The sequence below is a fragment of the Neolamprologus multifasciatus genome, chromosome 1 (genome assembly GCF_963576455.1).
Source record: "Neolamprologus multifasciatus chromosome 1, fNeoMul1.2, whole genome shotgun sequence".
NCBI lineage: Eukaryota > Metazoa > Chordata > Actinopteri > Cichliformes > Cichlidae > Neolamprologus > Neolamprologus multifasciatus.
Genome location: NC_140439.1, coordinates 34042957 through 34062151, shown reverse-complemented (window position 1 = coordinate 34062151; position 19195 = coordinate 34042957). Strand labels below are relative to the sequence as shown.

General features: G+C 41.7%; 3 protein-coding genes across 5 annotated transcripts in view; 2 read left to right on the top strand and 1 right to left on the bottom strand.

Annotated features, from left to right (window-relative positions):
• The window catches only part of abcc12 (ATP-binding cassette, sub-family C (CFTR/MRP), member 12), a 40378-nt gene extending 39678 nt beyond the window's left edge, over positions 1-700 (bottom strand). Inside the window, exon 1 of the mRNA XM_085155623.1 lies at positions 581-700. The gene's annotated coding sequence lies outside the window, so the exon portion shown is untranslated. The remainder of the gene's footprint in view (positions 1-580) is intronic.
• The window catches only part of LOC146526141 (ATP-binding cassette sub-family C member 12-like), a 154130-nt gene that overhangs the window by 132938 nt on the left and 1997 nt on the right, over positions 1-19195 (top strand). The window lies entirely within an intron of this gene.
• On the top strand, positions 664-19120 carry LOC146526142 (uncharacterized). 3 transcript variants are annotated; one of them, XM_085155925.1, is made up of 8 exons: positions 664-776; positions 3514-3662; positions 3753-3860; positions 5086-5213; positions 5391-5483; positions 15119-15213; positions 15866-16060; positions 18644-19104. In XM_085155925.1, exons 5-8 carry the CDS (start codon positions 5411-5413, stop codon positions 18746-18748), a joined length of 468 nt encoding a protein of 155 aa, XP_085012051.1. In that variant the 5' UTR covers positions 664-776; positions 3514-3662; positions 3753-3860; positions 5086-5213; positions 5391-5410; the 3' UTR covers positions 18749-19104. The 3 variants fall into 3 exon arrangements, with proteins under 3 accessions (XP_085012051.1, XP_085012062.1, XP_085012040.1); XM_085155936.1 differs by lacking the exon at positions 664-776 and adding an exon at positions 935-2185 and having other exon boundaries at positions 3514-3860; positions 18644-19120; XM_085155914.1 differs by lacking the exon at positions 664-776 and adding an exon at positions 935-2330 and having other exon boundaries at positions 3250-3860; positions 18644-19120.

Here is a 19195-nt window from a genome sequence, read left to right as displayed (position 1 = left end):
TTCCAATTTTGAACTACAGTCTGTAGATTTATTTTTTTTATTTTTTTTTTAATTTTGGATTCATCTTTTCAGTGTTTCATTGTAGTGTTTTAGAGAAGGTTTTATACTTAAAATAACTTGTTAACTCAAAAGCCTCGATAAGTCTTTGTAGTCTTTTATAGTCCTTAGAACTCAACAAAAACTGTTTGAAATAGTCTCCAAATCTAGGTTACATTTACTTTCACTCACTTTATCCTACTGCTAGCAAAGGGTGCATTGAAAGCAGGGCAGTATGTAACAGATTTAATTCAAGTTATAAAAATTAAATTGTTTATTTGTTAAAAACAAAAATTAAATCAATAATTAGCAAAACGCTAGTCTTATAAATGTAATATGTTTGACTTTTCGCCTAGTAAACTTTTTTTATTCTCCAGAGTTCGGTGGAAACAAGAAGAGAGGTCGCAATCCGTTGCGTGATGGTGTATTTGAAAGAGAAAGAAGAGGATTTCTTCAGAGAACAGCTGGTAGGTAAATCTCACATTGTTTTGTGTTATATTTTTAAATAGCACATAAAATACCGACATGTTTCTTTTTAACCTACTTGCCAGGATGGTGAAGAACAGTTCTCAGAAGAAGTGGTAAAGATCGTAGTCACCAGACGTGCAGCAGTGTCTCTTCCAGCCGTCGCTAAAATTGTGATTGAAGGAACAGCTGTCCTGGAAGACCTTGATGTGCCCAGAGCATGTGCCTTAATGATGGGACTTATATACACTCTCAATCTGAGCTACCCCAAACAAGTAAAGAACATTCTGTGATTCTGTGATATTTACCAAGTTGATAGGTTAAAGTTAATGTTTAATGATAAGCAGAATTGCAAAACCAAATTGCCTTATGTTGCAATGTTGGTTTTCTGAGGTATTTTAGAAGGGTGTGATTTAAAATTATTGTTATTTGGAAGACACCATTGTGGAGTAAGAAAAACGAAGTGAATTGGTATGTTTTAGCTTCTGATTCAACACACCTTGTCCAGGTAATAAACATGCTACATTTTCTTTTGTTACTGAGGTTGTTTGTGGAGGAATTGTACTGAAATACATTATTGTTTTTGCCCACTCATTTATAATTAAAGGGCTGCTGTAATGTTTGATTTATGTTGTATGACACAGAAGTGTATTACTTTGAAGATGTTATGCAATAAACTGTTTCATCAGTTGGAATAATTTAAATGGCTATATTTGCATGGATAATTGTGAGTAGGATATATGTAAAAAAGTAAGTTAGATTAACTCAACTAATGTAATTTGTCAACTCAATATTACCAGAAATTCTAAATTAATATTAGGTTGCTTAAACTTAATTATGCTTTCACAGGTCAAAGTAAATCATGTTGGTTTGTTGAACCAGTTGAGTTAGCCAAACCTAAAAATTACTTGCTGGATTTACTTAATAATATGCAAAATTTGTAACTTAAAAAGCTGAGTGGAAATTGTTACCTCAATTTTTTTAAGTTGAGCCAACAAAACATTTTTTAGAGTGCAGCAGTCAGACTGAAAGGAGAATTCAAATTCAAATTCAAATTCAAATTTTATTTGTCACACACACACACAACCATACACAGTATGACATGGGGGTGAAATGCTTGTAGCTGTACAATGCCCGACCATTAAATGACAGAAAAAAGTTTTACAGTATTTACAATTTACTACAAAATTTACAAATTAACTTAGGAATTTACAGTATAAAAAAAAAAAAAAAAAAAAAGTGCAAATAGCAGAAAGAGATTATCAAGATTATAAATTATAGGATTATAGGAAGAGTGTGGTGGTGCGTGTGGTGATGTGATGTGTGTGAGAGTCCAGTCCTACACCTGGTTCAGGGTCAATTCTCATCAGTTGGTTTTCAGAAGGTCATGTCTCTGCAGACACAAAGGACCATTTCAAACGGAGGAGTATTTGTATCATCTTATTTCAGTTCACAGGTGAATGGAAAACTTAAATGTTTATTTTTTTCCTCTGCTCTCACTTTCATCTAGATAGTTAACATTTTGACCAATGATTGCCACAGAGTTTTTGAGGTAGTAACGTATGGGTGCTTAGCGCTATCTGTCCCTGTTGTCTATCTTGTGTGCGCTAGCTACGCCTGCTATATTCTTGGCTACACAGCACTGATTGGAGTCTTTATTGAAGTTTTCATCATGTTTTCACAGGTATGTACATATTTCTTAGACTGAAATAGTATTATTATAAAGAGTGAAAAAGAGACAAACAGTATTTAAATGGCTCGGATTTTGGAACAACAGTCTCCAAAATGGTTGAGAAATTTTAAAATGTAAATAAAAACCAAATGCACTGGTTATTCATTTGAAATTTCATTTTTCATTTGAAGCATGTTGTTTTTTTTTGGTTTTATTTATTTATTTATTTTTAAAATATAGGCTAATTCTAAAATTGATGCCAGCCACATGTCCCAAAAGACTGGGAAAAAGCTGTGTAATGCTGCAAACTGGGGATTAGCAGCAATACCACAATAGAGGGGGGCCCTTCTGTAGGTGTGACCCTAGTCTGCATGGTCCTGGTCTGGCTGTGGCTCAGATACATGTCTATTGTTTATGGGTCATTGGTTGGTTTTCATACAAATGCCATTTTCTCACCTATAATTTTCACCTTATTCTTTTCGTTTCACTGCCAGTATTCTTTAACCAAGTTTAACACGATTTTAAACTGCAAAATTAGAAAACAATAACTTGTATTTAACTCAACTGTATATTTAAAATGTTGCTGTCTTATTGCTTGTTTTCAGTAGCCACTAATATATTATGTTTGTGGTGTTTAGCTATTTTCCGGTGTGCTCATGAAAAAAAAGAAGTTGAAGGCTGTAGCGATAAAAGATGGCAGAATTTGGTGAATGGGTGAGATTCTCAACAACATTAAACTTATCATGATGTATGCCTGGGAAGACTGTTTTGAGAAGAAGATTAAGGGTAAGTTAAGTAGCTGTATGTTGGCCAACAGAATTATGTTATGTGTATATAAATAAAGAATTGACACGTGTAGTCGTGCTGCCAGAACCTCCACAGAATAGGGGCGAGACTGCTGGCTTAAGACCTTCCACACACTCTGTCACACCCACATAGGAATGTTCCCCATTTAGAGCCCCCAAAAACACATTTAGGCTTTAGTAGTGTTCTTGTCTCACCAATACATGCTCTCAGCATATATTTATTATTTATTTTTACCCATTTTCTATTTGTCAATCTCTCGTCATTAGAAGTTTGAGCAATCTTCAGTATCGGAAATGTTTAGTTGTTTATGAAATAACTGGAAAAATGCACAGATTTTGATTTCTGTTGTGTTCTCTTACCAGCCTTGCATAAGAGCATTCAGTGTGATTGTTTTCCCCATCTTTAAACATTATAAGGAACTGTGCCTTTATTTGTCTGTAATTTTTAACATGATTGTTCAACTCTAGCAGAATTGGTCAGAGCAAAAAATATTATTGAAGGTAAAGAGAACTGGCAAACTTTTTCTCTCACAGGATTTAGAAAAAAAGAAAAGGAACAACTAAAGTTGGTGGGTTACATCCAGGCTACTAATTGTATCACTACCCTAATCTCTGCCACCTTTGCCACTGTTCTGACCCTCCTTATACACACTGTGATAGGCTTGCCACTTTGCGCAGCTAGTGTGAGTACCGCAGAAGTACAGCAGTAATGACAAATTTTAAATGTGGTTTACCACAAATTGAAATTTTCCTGTACTTTTCTTTATTTCCAGGCCTTTACCACTTTTGCCATCTTCAACTTCATGAGTTACTGCCTTGCTCTTATGTTTGTGTCTGTGAAGTGGATAATTGAAGCTGGAGTGTCACTAAAACGATTAAGGGTAGATATACTGTAAAGGCTTGCTTTTCCTCCTCCCAGAGGGAGGGCGTATGTATGGGTTCTGTTTGTCAGTTACTTAGCAGTCTAGCAGTTTTCAATTTATCGTTTTCAAATTTTGTGTGATGTTAGATCTTAATAAGAGCTTAAGCATATTTAATTTTGGTGATAATTGGGTCAAGGTTGCTCACACCTACTGTTAAAATTGGTAAAAACTTTATATTACCCAGAATTTTTTATGGATTGTCCTCAAAGCTTCATAATACACTACACCTGTGGGGACTTGAGTAACTATGTTGGTTAAACAATGTTGACTTTGACCTCCCAGAAATCATATGGAGTAATATATAGAAAGTGCACTCTCTCTCACCTTCAACTTTAATTTATTCTGCACGTTTTGACTGCTTTGTCCCCCTCCCTGGATCAACTGTTCTCACACTTTGTTCATCAGCAGGCTTCAGAGTCCACTGAAGGTTGTTCCCTATGAGCAAAGTATAGTGTGCATTGGCTTTCATCAGGAATTGAAAGAGTCTGCTGAAAGGGAATTTCAGGTGGCCAGAGCAGGACTTCTAAGGACTAATCTAAAAGCAGTCATGCTTGAAGCGGCGCAACCTTCCCTGAGGCCACCTTCAAGAAATTTAAACCTGTTTAGGTTTTAGCTTTGCTTTTATAGTGTCATGGTCCTGGGTCATTTTGACCCAGCGTTTTGTGTTTCCTTGCAGTTCATTTTTGTGCCTTGTGTTTATTCTGATTTTGTTCTAGTTTAGGGTTGAACCTGAAGTTTGGTGTATATTCAGCCCTACCTGTGTCTGTCCTTGGTGCTCTGTTCATGTCCCCGTGTTGTGTTGTAAATCAGTCTGTGTGTTCCCTGCTTTACTTTGAAGGCGTTCTACGGTGCGTTCTACGGTGTTCCGTTCCGGTCTCTGCCCCACACCCCTTTTGTATGCTCTCAGTCGGCTGCCTGCATTTTGGGTCCTCCTTTTCCTCCACACCACACGGCTCACCCCGCCAGCCGTGACATATAGGCAGTCTTGGAACTTTTTGGTAACACCTGGTATATAATCTAAATAAATCACTGTGCTGTGATTGTTGAAACCTAAACTTAATGGTATTGTTTTAATCACAAATTAAACCGAACCATTTTGATAAGTCACTCCACTTCAGAGTGTTTGGGGGGGGGGGGGGGGGGGGGGGCATTTCTCACAGTTGTCTTAACTTGTGTCTTTTAGTATTTTGAGTTCTGTGATGGCATCTTGGTTCTGGAGGATGGTGAGGTTCAGGAGGCTGGAAACCATCAAGCCCTGATGAATGCAAATGGGCGCTATGCTCAACTCATCAGCAACTACCAGAGTCTAAAGTAAGGATTTCACACAAACTGCAGTACAACTGTTTGTAGCTCTGTTACTTTTACTGTTCAGTTAGCTCAAAAGCCTTAGTATCAGTTCTTTGTTGCTTTGAATTCACTAAGTTCTGTAAGCTTTATTATGTTAAGTATGCAGACTTAACTGTGAAACTGTTGTTGTCCTCTTTTCAGAAGCAGTAATTAAGTAAGTGATGTCCCTGGATCCTGCCAACGTGAATGAATCTGAGCTCAGACCTGGTGAAGATGTTGGAATGATGAACAACGGTATTAAAAACATGAGCATGAAATAATAATTATTATTATTATTAATATTATATGATTTGTAATGCACCATTTAATTCAAGGTGAACTATGAAGACACATGTAAGAAATGTTTGGAATAACAGATGTTATGGGACAGGTGCACCATTGTGGCACATTTCTCAAAGTCCATGTGTGACAATGTCTGTGCCTTCAATCTAGCTGTCATGATATGACTCTGTTAGCTACTTTAACTTTTATTGATGTCTCCGAACTTAGAAAAATAACTGCATTTTGTGCAGGTTTATGTTCATATTGGAAGAGAGATATCGGGTGAAACTGAAGAGCTTAAAAAGTTGTGCTGTCCGAGTATAGTGTTCATTGATTGTTTTTATAATCTCTAAAATATCTATAATCTGACCATATATCTATCTTTATCAACTCTCTAGAGATACAACTGTATACCCCAAATTATGTCTCATCCTAGTGCTTAGTTAGTTCTTTTTTTTTTTTTTTTTTTTTTTTTTTTTTTCGCCTGTCCCATTTGGTTCTTTAGCCGTCAGAATTGTTGTCTGAAGACCAACAAGGATACCCAATGGATTTATTTTGCCAAATGGATCATCATGGCATTGCCGTATTGGTCCATTTGATCGACCTTTGTTTTTATTATTTATTTTATTTTCAGTTGTTACAGACGGGACAGACATGAGTGAGGGATAGGAAAGGGAGAAAGAAAGAGGAAGGAAAAGAAAAACAGAAGGGGAGAGGGACAGTGAGAAAGGGGGGAAGAAAAAATATCTCCGGGATCACCTGTTGAGAGAAAAAGAATAGAAAACAAGCAAAAAAAACAAAACAATGCAACATACTATACACAACACCATCGCATTAATCTAGCTAAGTGTAAACAGCAGTAAATACTAAATATTGAATGTTGTTGTGCAGCACGCAGGACAGACAGCGCACAATGTGCTTTGAAGTAGCAGCCAAGAAAGGTGTGATTTAAGTCTACGAACAGTGAACACCCATGTGCACACCTGTGTGGATCGGCGCGCTTGTATTCAAATGGTTTCCCCATGTAATGGTCTGCTAGAGGATGTAGAGAGCCATAGCCCTGTCCCCCAGGGCATGAAGCAGGCATGGAGGAGATCCAGGCCCCAGACATCCAGAGGCCCCAGAGTGCAAGAGCCCAAGGAGGACCACCGGAGGGGCATCCGTGCCACCTTCATGGGAAGGGCTGAGGATCCCCAGATGAGGGGTCACCCAGTAGCCACCGGGCAGAAGCTAGAGGGGGCTGCACCGGCGTGCCCGCCGGCTCCGCCGGCAGCCAGCTGTGCCAGAGTGAACCGAGCCGCAGGCACAGAGGCCGGAGGCCCGAGGGCCCCCCGCGCCCCGGAAGAGGCCTGACCGAGCAGCAGGCGCCAGGCCCCGCCAAGTAGCCACCGGGAGTGAGCTGGCACATGACCTGAGCGCCCAGCCCTGGACACCAAGAACCAACAATGCACCGACCCCTGAGGGCATCAGTCACCGGCAGGGAGTGTGGTGAGGGGAGATAGGCCTCCACACTTTGGAGGGCCTTGGAGTTCCCAGAGAGGTGGAGTCTAAGACCCGACCTGACATATAGACACAGACAAACAGGCACACACAGACACAGACATGCATTCCCACCCTCATGCACACATATACAAACACTCAGCACTCACCCAACGTAGGAATAAACGTAAATGGACATGTACACACAATCACACTCCCCAAACATACTCTATACCCCGGGTCCAGGTATCCTCACCCCCAGAGATGGAAACGGCACCCAGACCCAAGAGATGTTACCCTTCCCTCCGAGGTGGAGGCAAGCAGACCGCCCCAGGCTCCGCAGCAGCAGGGAGGCCAATCGGACAGCCAGCATCTCTTCCCAGCCCCCCCGCCCCGATGGCTAGCAGAGAACGGGGGTGTGTTAAGACCCCATACCTCCCTCCTCCCGCTCAAGTGTAGTGTTGCTGCGTGTTGCTCTAAAGTGTATTTAAAACAAGGGAGAGCATGGTGCTGCTGCCAGAGAGCAGCAGGTGTTAGCACGGCCCCTCCCGAGAACCCTCAATGTCTACATGGATTTAAAATTGAGAGGTGGGCACCGGCGCCAGAGGTAGGTTTGAATACACAGACCGTCTACTGGACGCCGTTAACGTGCCCACCCTCAAGGCCCTATATATATATATATGTGTGTGTGTTATGAGAGTGTAAGTAATGTGGATGTCTAAGTTGTGAGATAAAATTGAGGCACAGGTGGCCAGAAGAGGACAGAGGGGGGGGGAATGTCTCCCCTGCACCCTGGTGACACACCCACACCCCAAAGCCCTACCTGTGTGGGTGGGTGTGGTGGAGCGGGAAGAGGGAGGCAGCCGGGGATGGGGAGGAAAAGAAGGGAGGGGAGGGTGTCCCTCCCTAGGGCCAGCTCCCCCGCTGACCCCAATATGCACCCCCGTCCTCTGGTATCCACCAAGGCAAGGGAGCCCAGGCCCATCCAGACCGGGGCCTACGGCAGCAGCACCGCCAAGCCCCACAGGACCCGGGGCAGCCCACCCCACCCCACCGCAGAGGAAACTGTACCCACCCCAACATTCAATCATCTCCCAGACTACACAAGACACAGACACCCAGGTTAAGTTTATTCTCCACCTCTCCTATGTCTCTCCCCCACCTGCAGAGTGGACTCCTGCAAAGATGGAACAACCTCCCTGCCAGTTCAAGAGCCCCCCGGTTAGGCCGATGCACAAGAGGCCCCCTGCGCCAGGGCTGAGCCCCCGTGCACCCACCCGCCCACAACCTCGGCGACACACTGACGAGGACTGAAGCCCCCAAGGCCCAGCCAGAGCCCCAGCACGGAGGCGAAGCACCCCCGAACCCCAAACCCCCACGCCCGCCCCGGATCCACTCAGGGGCAGCCAGGCCACCAGGCCAGTAACCTACGTCCGCCAGCACAGACCATCCTCCAGCCCCGCTGCACGCGGCCACGAGGAGAACAACCTCTGAGAGCGACCAGAGCCACTAACCAGGTTATGAACACAACCCCCGGGTTAAGCCCTCCAGGGATAACGTCTCTAGGAGTCCTCCAGGTGCCCTAAGCCCATCCCAACCTCCACATCAACCACAATAGCCAAGGCGGGACCAAACCACGACCCCCCACCCCCGCTAGGTGATGGAGCCGATCAAAGGAGCCCAGAGGGATTGATCTAATGTGGTGGCAGAGGCTATATCGAGACTAATGTGATCTATTAGATAGTTTCTATATTGGCTAGAATTAAGATTATTTTTATTTTTCCAGTTCATGAGGACCGTTTTCTTGGCGATGCATAGGGCAATAAAAACCATGTGGACTGTATTAATTTCTGTAGTGACATCATCCAAATTTCCCAACAAGCATACTAAAGGGGAGGTTGGAATTTTACATTTCAGACACTTTGATAAGTCCTCACATATCTCGTGCCAAAACTTCTGCACTGGTGGACAGAACCAAAGAGCGTGGATGTAACTGTCTGGTGTATTGCCTTGACAGTGTGAGCAGTTGTTGGCGGATGTAAAGCCCATCTTAAACATTCGATGACCTGTATAGTGCACTCTATGCAGTATTTTGTATTGTATTAATTGCAGATTGGGATTTTTAATCAATTTAAAGGTTTTTTAAGCAAATCTGAGACCAGACGTTTTGGTCTAAGCTGACTGATAAATCCGCTTCCCATTTTGCAATAGGAAGGGATATTGATTCATCTATTTTAGAAAGTGTTCTGTATATTTTAGATAATAGTTTGGGGGATTTAAGAGTAAGAAATTGAACCACACTTGGTGGTGTTTGTAATTCAACTTGACTGAGGTTAAATTTCTTTTTTACTATGGATTTAATTTGTTGATATTCTAAAAATCTTTTCTTGTTGATCCCATATTGTGTAACTAGTCTGTCAAATGGAATAAATTCTGTTCCCTCTAATATATGTTCTAAGTATTTAATTCCTTTACAACTCCATTCTGGGAAATTAATCATATTTTTGTTTTGTAATATGTCAGGGTTATTCCAGATAGGTGTACGTTTGCATGGGATTAATGAAGACTCCGTTATTTTTAGAAACTCCCACCATGCTGTCAGAGAAAAGCTGATGTTGATGCTTTTAAAGCATTCATGTCTTTTGATGTTTGAGCTAATAAATGGTAGGTCTGAAATCTCTAGATCATTGCATAGTGCCTGTTCAACATCTAGCCAGGGCTCATCTAAGAGGGTACATTTTAACCATTCTGAGATGAACTGAAGCCTGTTGGCTAAGAAGTATTGGTGAAAATTAGGCAGATCTAATCCTCCTCTATCCTTGGTTCTTTGTAGCGTTTTTAAGCTGATGCGCGGGGGTTTATCTTTCCAAAGGAATTTAGAAATATGTGAATCCAGAGATCTGAACCAATCTTGTGATGGTTTGTTAGGGATCATTAAAAATAAGTAATTTATTTTTGGCAAGATCATCATTTTTATAGTGGCGACCCTTCCCATGAGTGATATGGGTAGAGATTTCCATCTAGTCAGATCGCCTTCTACTTTCTTTAGAAGTGGGATGTGGTTTAATTTAATTAAGTCTGAAAGCTTAGGAGAAACATTAATACCTAAATATTTAATATTTCCAGATTGTAGTGGGGCAGAAGATGAATTATGGAAGGAGCAGTTAATGGGAAGAACTGTAGATTTTGGCCAGTTAATTGAATAATCTGAAACTCTTGAAAACCAGTTTATTAGAGTAATTACCTCAGAGAGGTTGATTTGTGAGTTTTGCAGAAAAAGCAACACATCATCCGCATAGAGACTGATTTTATGTTCTACGTTATTACATTTTATGCCCTTAATTGTTGTAGCCTGTCTAAGTGCTGCTGCTAGAGGTTCGATAAAAATTGCAAAAAGTGAAGGGGAGAGTGGGCATCCCTGTCTGGTGCCCCTCAGGAGACAAAAGCTGGAGGATGTCTGGTCATTTGTTCTGATACGAGCTGTTGGGGAATTGTATAATATTCTTATCCAATTTATGAAAGAGTTTCCAAAACCAAATTTGTGTAAAGTTGCAAATAAAAATTTCCAGTTAACTCTGTCAAATGCTTTTTCTGCATCTAGAGATAATATTATGGTTTCAATGTTTTTATTGTATGAGTAGTCTATTAAATTAAGTAATCTACGAGTGTTTGTTGAGGAGTGCCGACCTTTTATGAAACCAGTTTGGTCAGGATGAATTAAGAGGGGGGTTATTTTCTCTAATCTCTTTGAGAGAGCTTTGCAGATTATTTTAAGGTCTACATTTATAAGGGATATTGGACGATAACTTGAGGGAAATAAAGGGTCTTTTCCTGGTTTTAGCAGGAGACTAATGTTAGCAGAATTCATATTTGGTGGTAGTCTGCCATTTTTCTTGATTTCCTGCAACATTCCATGGAATACTGGTGCCAAAATTGTCCAGAATTCTTTGTAGAATTCTGCAGGAAAGCCGTCTGGACCTGGAGCTTTATTAATGGGCATACTTATCAGGGCTTCCTGGAGTTCACCTGGCGTCAGTGGTGAATCCAGTGCCATTGCTTGACTGTCTAGTAATTTTGGAAGAGTTACGTTGTCAAGAAACAAATCAATTTCATTTTTAGACGGGTTTATTTGTGGTGAATATAAAGTTTCATAGAAATCCCTAAAAATCTTGTTTATTCTTCCAGGGTCATATATTGTGTTCCCTGATAAATCTTTAGTAGCACATATAGTTGTTTTTTCTTTATTTATTTTTAACTGGTTTGCTAGAAATCGACCTGGTTTGTTACTGTGTTCAAAATTCTGCAAGCGAAGTCTTTGTACAAGGAATTGTGTTTTTCTATTAATAATTTCATTTAATTCTAGTTTTGTTTTGCATATTTTGGTCATTATTTCTTGATCTTGGTGGAACGCGTAGGCTTCTTCTAAGGATTTGATGGTTTTTTCTAATTCCTGAATATTTTTGTTTTCTTCTTTCTTTTTGTGTGATGAGAAAGAAATTATTTTACCTCTCATCACAGCTTTTCCTGCTTCCCATAGAACAGAAGCAGATATTCCGGGAGTGTCATTAAAGTCTAAATATGAAGTCCATTCCTTTTTAAAATATTTAATAAAGTCTTCATCTTTAAGTAGTGATGTGTTAAATCTCCAGTTTTTACTTGGCGTAGTATTATTCTTGTGTATTAGTGTTAAAGATACAGGAGCATGATCGCTGACAGCTATAGGGTGAATCTCAGTGTCTGAAATGTCACTCAGCAGTGAGCTGCTGACCAAAAAATAATCCAGACGAGAGTAGGAGTGATGAACATGTGAGAAGAAAGTATATTCCTTACTGTTGGGGTGAAGGGAGCGCCATGCATCGCAAAGGCCATAGTCGCTCATATACTGTTTGATTATATTTGTGGATTGCCAATTGCGCTGAGTTCCTGTTGTGTTGAGCCTATCCATTTCTTCATTTAGTCCAAGGTTGAGGTCGCCTCCAAGAATGAGTGTGCAATCAAGGTGTTCAGAGAGTGCACTAAAAAATCCGTGGAAGAATGAGGGTTCATCAACATTTGGACCATATATACTTACAATACATAGTTTTTTGTTCAATATTGATAGTTTAATAATTAGAAATCTACCCTCTGGATCTATAACTGTATCGAGTACTGTAAAATTAACATTTTTATGTATTAAAATTGCTACTCCTCTTTGTCTAGAATTATAACAAGCTGCAAACACAGGAAACTCAGGTGTTTTAAGTTCGTTTAAACCTGTAACAGGTCTGTGAGTTTCTTGTAATAAAACAACATCTGCCTGTAGTTTTTTAAGCTGGTTAAATATCTTTAACCTCTTTCCTCTGGTGCCAGCCCCATTTACATTCCATGTGACAAACCTCAGCATGCCCATAATTGTGTGTGTATGTCTAATGATGTAAGCTGGGTGTTTCGTTTAGATGGGTGGAGAAAATGTGGAAACATCACTTGTTTGTAAATAGAAAGAGAAAAAAGTGTGGTGATAGGCTCCATAAGTCTGACTATGTGTGTGACTATTCACTAATATGAACAAGCGTGGCTTGCGTATGTGTCCTGTAAGTCTGTGCTTGCTGTGAGGCTGTTGTAAATGTGCTGCCATTGAGCGTGTGTGTTTGCGTGATCGTGGTGCGAATATATGGAGAAATAGAGGGTGTTGTTTGTAGGTGAGTGGGGAAGTAGGTGATCACAGCAGTGAAAGACAAGAGAAAGAAAGAAACCACATAAACTGTGAGCGACAACAAAAAAAAGAAAAGAAACGGAAACATTCCAATTAAAGTAATGACGGAGGGTGACGGTGTTATATCTGCTATGACATCATACTGATATTACTAGGTTAAACCCATGTTAAAGGAGAAAGTGTGAATGAATAAGAAAAGGGTGTAGCGGGTTCTTATCTGGAGTGCAGTCAGTATAACCACGGTGTGGTGCCGGGGTCGCGGTAGAGCTGTCCGTCCACGTAGAGCCGGTCCACGGCGATGACAGCGCGGGAGCCTTTCTGCATGAAGCTACGTCGGACTGGGAACAGGACCTTGCGTCGTTCCAGGATCTCTTTGGGGAACTGGTCGTTCACGCTGAAGTCCGTTCCTTTCAGTTCCCTGCCGCGACTCTTCACCTGTTCCTTCTGTTTAAATTGACCAAATTTGGCCACAATAGGACGTGGTCTCCCGGTCCGCGACCTCACGCCCCCCCAAGCGATGCACTCTATCGAAAGCGATGTTCTTTACGGTGTCCTCCGGCAGCTTCAGGTGGATTTTAATGAAGCTTTTCACCGTTGCCTCCGCGTCCTCTCCGGTAGATTCTGGAATACCAGAAAAAACAAGATTGTCTCTCATGCTACGGGCTTGTAGATCGATAACGGACTCTTTTATTTTTTTATTTTCAGTGTTTAGCTGGGTCACGTTATCGGCGAGAGATTTGACCGACTCCCGTAGCGTGGCATTTTCAGCGGCAAGCGTTTCCACCTGCTGCTGGCTGAATTCCAGGGATTCTCTCAGAGATTTAAATTCCCGGTGTAAAATCTCCACCAGGGACAGCCTCGCATCGAAACTGGACAATCGCTTGTCGATTGACTCCAGGATATCTGCGATGTCTTTGCCGGCAGGCGATGTTGTGCCGGGGGAGTCTGCCGGGCGACATCTCTTCGATGACGGCGTCTCGGTTTTGGCCGGGGAACATGCACTCTGGGCCTTCTTCATTACTAAATCTTGGAAGCAGCGGTCGATGTATTCTTGGAGAGCGTCTAAACTCTCCCCGTTGTCCTCCAGGGTGTTAGAGATGATAAGACAGATGTTGTTAGTTATATGACAGTTGGTTAGTTTATTTGGCAGTACTGAAGCTTAAGGAAACTTTGTTAAACTCTACGCTACCATTCGCTTTTTTTCCCCGCCAAATCTCCGGCGTCTGACGTCACCTACAACATGGGTCGCTTACCTTACCCGTCACTTCCCTTTTTTTTTTTAATTTTTTTTTTTTTATTGTAGGTAAACAGCCCATTTTTAATTTGCAGATTTAACATCAAACAGTTTATTAGTAACAACAGACCTGCAGTACTCGGACCCTAACAGAACAGAATGTGACTCCACGCACTACAAATTGCAAACACATTTACAGTGGAGGGAAACATTGCAAAACTATATGGCTTTATGGTTAAAACTGTGCAAGTCTCATGTTAAATGGCCTTCAGTCAAAGTAAGAGATTAAATTGTGTGACAGGAATGAAAGTCATATCTTAATGAGTCCACCATTAGGCCATGCATGTTCAATCATCCTGAGGAATTCTATATTGCACTGAAACTACAACCCAAACAGCTCTGAGCATGTCAGAGTGATCACGTATTTAATAAAATAAGCATCTTGCAACATCTTGAAGATGAACGATGACTTCAAACGTAGACTCCTCCGTCTCCTTCAAGCTCTGTCTGAACAGCTGAGAATGCTGCCACGCCGTTTCCCCCGTGCCCCCGCTCACTTCTGCTGCAACGATGAACTCTGAAGAGCCTATTTTTTTTGTTTTTTCTTTTTTTTTTCTTTTTTTTTTTAAATGTGTAAGCGTTAGGCCCCGTAGGGAAATTACTCCTCTGCATTTAACCCATTCACCCAGTGAAGCAGTGAGCAGCCACCAATGCAGCGCCCGGGGAGCAGTGTGTAGGGACGGTACCTTGCTCAGGGGTACCTCAGGGTAGCTGTTCAGTGGAGTCGAACCCCCGACCTTCCGACCATGGGGCAACCACTCTACCTACTGAGCTATCCCTGTCCCAAGTGTCCCAGAAGTGCTTAGTTACTTCTGAAGTAGTAAATTTGGCAGTCTGTATTTGCAATAGTGATTGGCATGGCGGGGTGGGGGGGGGGGGGGGGGGGGGTCTGAGCTTTATCCATGATCTTGACCAAACTTTATTAAAATCTTGTGAACATCATAACTTTAGAAACATGTTGCCTATCTTTAATTCGATCCCACAGGTATGTCTACCAGGAGGCTGAGGCGCAGCACTGGCACCCACCAGTTTTTTGTTTTTTTTTTGAATACAACAGTTCTTAGGTTCTTCTGTGACCGAAATCTAGTCTAATTAGTCAAGATTTAAGCGAACTTACTGATTTGATAACCGTTTTTCTTTAAGCTGTCGTCACACCTGGTGATCAGCTGGTCAGGAGTCTACCGCTGAAGGCAGAGTCTCTTGGAGAACCTATCAGAAGTACTGCCTGGCAGCTGGAGGTCTGATATACAGACATGCATGTGCAGTGATTAAAAGTTTACTTTTTAAGTTAAATCTGCTTAATTTCTATTGCTTCAGAGGAAGGGCACTTATGCAGTTTTTTTTCTGATAAATGTTTTAAATTAGGCAGTGAAGTCTTCTATAAGCTGTAGATGCTGGTTAATCCCAACTGTACGGTGTGCTGTACAGTTCAAACATCCCGCCTGCTTTAAAATTGTAACCATGTTCCTCCAGGATGTATTGTCTCCTTCTTCACGGTCCTAAACATTTTTACAATAGTTGGTACTACAGCCTTTAGTAACTGGTGGCTCAGTTTCTGGCTAAATCAGGGCGATGGGGTGAGTGTTTTTACTGTTAAACAAGTTTGATTAGAACATAGCGATATTTTATTTCACTTGTGCATAGTCCTGTCAGAGTTGAGGAAAAATATCTTTCAGTTCAGCTCATTTTGTGCACTACAGTGGACATAATTAATAAGCTGGGTCTCAGGAGGATATTTTCAGCTGTGTGAATCTTTGCTGTGTATACATGTATTGCTTAACTCACATGGTTAAACTCTGTGCGTGTGTGTGGTTTAACTTGGGTAGAAAAAAGAGAACTGTGGATCCGTACGTTTGTTGTCCAATAATGCTGTTTTCTGTTTTGTCCCAGTCACCCAGTAACACAAGCAGCTATGCAACTTTCATGCAGGGTGACATCTCTCAGAATCCACAACTGCGCTTCTTCCAATTAGTTTATGGCATGACTGTGATCATCACGACACTGTTTGCTACCATCAAAGCCTTCGTTTACACTAATGTCACCTTGAATGCTTCCTGCAAACTCCATGACACAATGTATAAGAAGGTACTGTAAAATCTCTGACTCATGGCTGTATACTTTCAAAGAAGCATCAATGTTTACTTGTTTAGTATACAAAAAGCACAGCGATTTTAAATGATCATGCTCAGTGGCTAGTAGTAAGCTGCCTTTTTTGTTTTTGATTTCCTTTTTGTCACCTTGCAGATTGATAGTCCGATGAGTTTCTTTGACACGACTCCATCGGGCCAAATTCTAAATCGTTTCTCTAAAGATCAAGAGGATGTGGATGCTGAGATTCCCCCTCCACGTGGATGTTTTCTTGCAGTATTCTCTACTCATCCTGTACACCATAATGAACATTGTGGCTGTCTTTCCAACCCTGATGGTAGCTGTGGTTATAATGGGAGTCCTGTCTATCCTGCTCCTCTTGTGCGTTTGGTTCTCGTTTAGATTTAACTGGCATATTAGTTTAGTTGGAAATTTGAGTAATTCGCAGGTTGCAGGCTTCCATGGTAATGGTTACATGTTTTAATCAGTAGTTAAATGAATATTTAGCCATGACAAGTCTGTTTGTGATCCATCTGCAGCGTATTGAATAGGAGCACATGTCAGATAAAGAAGATGGAGAACATCAGTCGCTCACAATGGATCTCTCACACCACCTCTTCCCTGCAGGGCCTCAGCACTATCCATGCCTACAAAATAAGAGACAAACACATAGAACAGTAAGATAGCAAGAGCTTTAAAAGGAAAATAAATCTCAGCATTGTTAATTTAATGTAACAGCAGTATGTGAGATCTTCATAACTTCTAGTCTCGTGGTTGTTTTTTTTTTTTGTATTTTCCCTGGAACATTCTCTCACAGTCTGTTCTCTAAAACCTAAAAAAGGAATTATGGATTGGATCAACTGGTCCCTAAATGCAATTGACACCCCTTTCTCAACAAGAAGCTTGGGCTTGGGTGAGCCTGAGTGCTGAAGATACCTACCTATTCGGAACCATGGTAACAGGGTTCTGGCGGATCGGAGCTGGCTTGGCCCTAACTTATCGAAGAATTAAGAAAGCGGAACCGGCTGTTCAAACCCCCACAAGGCTGCCCGCTGGGATTGGAACGATGGGAAAGGCGTGAGTTTCTCAAAATGGGCTCATTGAGTCAGCACGGATAAGATCTTGGAGAGGCTACGGCTGCTGTGAATACTCAGAATAAGATCTCTGACTGCAGACTGGATACATCTCGGAAGGGCTAGCCCGGAATAACATCTCTGGGCGCAAAATTGGATGACATCTTGGGGAGGCACACTGCCGTGGGTTGTCAGAAATCGGCTCCTTGAGCACAAGAAATGACAACATCACAGAACGCAAGTATGGCGAAGCTCGCGGCTCTCCAACGGGAGATTAAGAGACCAGTGTTGGACTGTAGAACTGCTTTGAAATTCATATGAGCTGTTCGCACTAAAGTTAAAAAAAAAAAAATAACATCACTTCATGTGGATACCCTCTCGGCGCCAGCTACAAGGCCGGAGCTGAACAAAACACCCTGATAACGACTGTGTTTAGTCTGTTCCTTCCCATTCCATGCAAGGCCACCTGGGTTGGCTGGAAGACTGTTTACTTAGCCTGGCAGGGCGAAGGACACTGTCTCAGCTGAACTATGGACACGCACACACATACATATACTGATACTGATAAGCACTCACGGACGCATCACCCTCCCTACCCCGGATCCAACGCCACCTCAAACGCTTACCTCCCCTCTGATGTGGACATCGGGTCAGTTGGAGGCGCAGTCGAAAGATTGCAGCGGTCCCAGATCAGATGTACACACTGGAACTCTTTCCCATGTTGCTTGTCTGTGTTTATTGTTCTATGGTGTGTTGATATCTGTGCATTCCTGTATTATCCTTTTGTGTTACACATTTCGATGTTTGGGGTTTTTTTTTTTTTTTTTTTTTTTTTTTTTTTTTTTTTTTTTTTTCCTCTCTACCTAGCCTGACCTGTCTCCCCAATGTGATGTTTGTGTATTGTATGTACGGTCGGCAAGGTCTGTCATCTCGATTGTGGGCAAAAGACCTGCAACTGACAAATAAAGGCTATCTCATAATCTCTCATCTCATAACAATGTCTTTTGATATTGGTCTTGGCTTTTTTGTGTCATGGGTTCAACTACATGAATGGCGTCAACTCCAATTACTGTTACCTGTTTTCCTCTGGCATGTGTCTGCTGACTTTCTGGCTGGATTTCATGGCTGCTGTGATGTTCACATTGGTGGCTCTGTTTGTAGTGTTCAGCAGTAATGAAGTAATCAGTCCAAACAGGAAAGCCCTGGCCTTATCCTACACAGTGCTTGATAGCAAATGAAACATTTTTTAATGTGACACTGAAAAGTGAATTTGTTGAAATCATGTTTGGATGATACAATTGGTACTTCAGTTGACAGGCGTGCTTCGGCTTGTTGTAAAGTGGAGGCAAGATTCAACTCGGTGGAATTGAGGAATACATCATGGTCAGGCTTTTCTGCCACAATCACTTTTTTTTGTTTGTTTTGTTTTGTTTTTCTTTTTAAATCTCAAAGACTTAAATTCCAATATACAGATCATCTCTAACCTCGAACTGTTAATTTTTTGCAGGACTGTAAGTCTGAGGCTCCCAAGCACGTAAAGCAGGCTCAGATCCCACAGAACTGGCCTGGCAGTGGGAGCATCACCTTCAAAGACTATATGATGAGGTATTGAGAGAATACACCAATCGTCCTGAATGGCCTTGATTTCTTCATTCAACCTGGAGAGGAGCTGGGCATTGTGGGAAGGACCGGCTCTGGTAAGGCCCTGGATTCAGTAGGTGTTGTTCTCTTTGATGTTTGTTCACATGTTGTGTGTAAAATAATCTAACATGGATGTCGGTTACTATTTGTGCAGCTCTGGCACACTGTAACAACAGTTTCAGTGTAAATTTTCAGCTATTTTGTGCTTTGCGCCTGTAGGGAAATCGTTGTTAGGAGTAGCTCTATTTAGACTTGTGGAGCCTGCAGCAGGAACCATACTGATAGATGGGGTGGACATCATGTCCATTGGCCTGCAAGACCAGGCCTTTGTTTAACCTTATTTTTTGTTTTACGTGTGTGTGTGTGTGTGTGTGTGTGTGTCTCTCTCTCTTTCCATGTGCTCCTCCTTAAATCAGTA

What these genes read in the sequence shown, in the direction of transcription:
- LOC146526142 (XM_085155936.1), top strand. Translation starts at nt 5,411, where the DNA reads ATGTCCCTGGATCCTGCCAACGTGAATGAATCTGAGCTCAGACCTGGT. An exon ending in TGTTGGAATGATGAACAACG is followed by an intron (nt 5,484 to 15,118) that starts GTATTAAAAACA and finishes TTTTTCTTTAAG; the next exon opens with CTGTCGTCACACCTGGTGAT. An exon ending in GTACTGCCTGGCAGCTGGAG is followed by an intron (nt 15,214 to 15,865) that starts GTCTGATATACA and finishes GTTTTGTCCCAG; the next exon opens with TCACCCAGTAACACAAGCAG.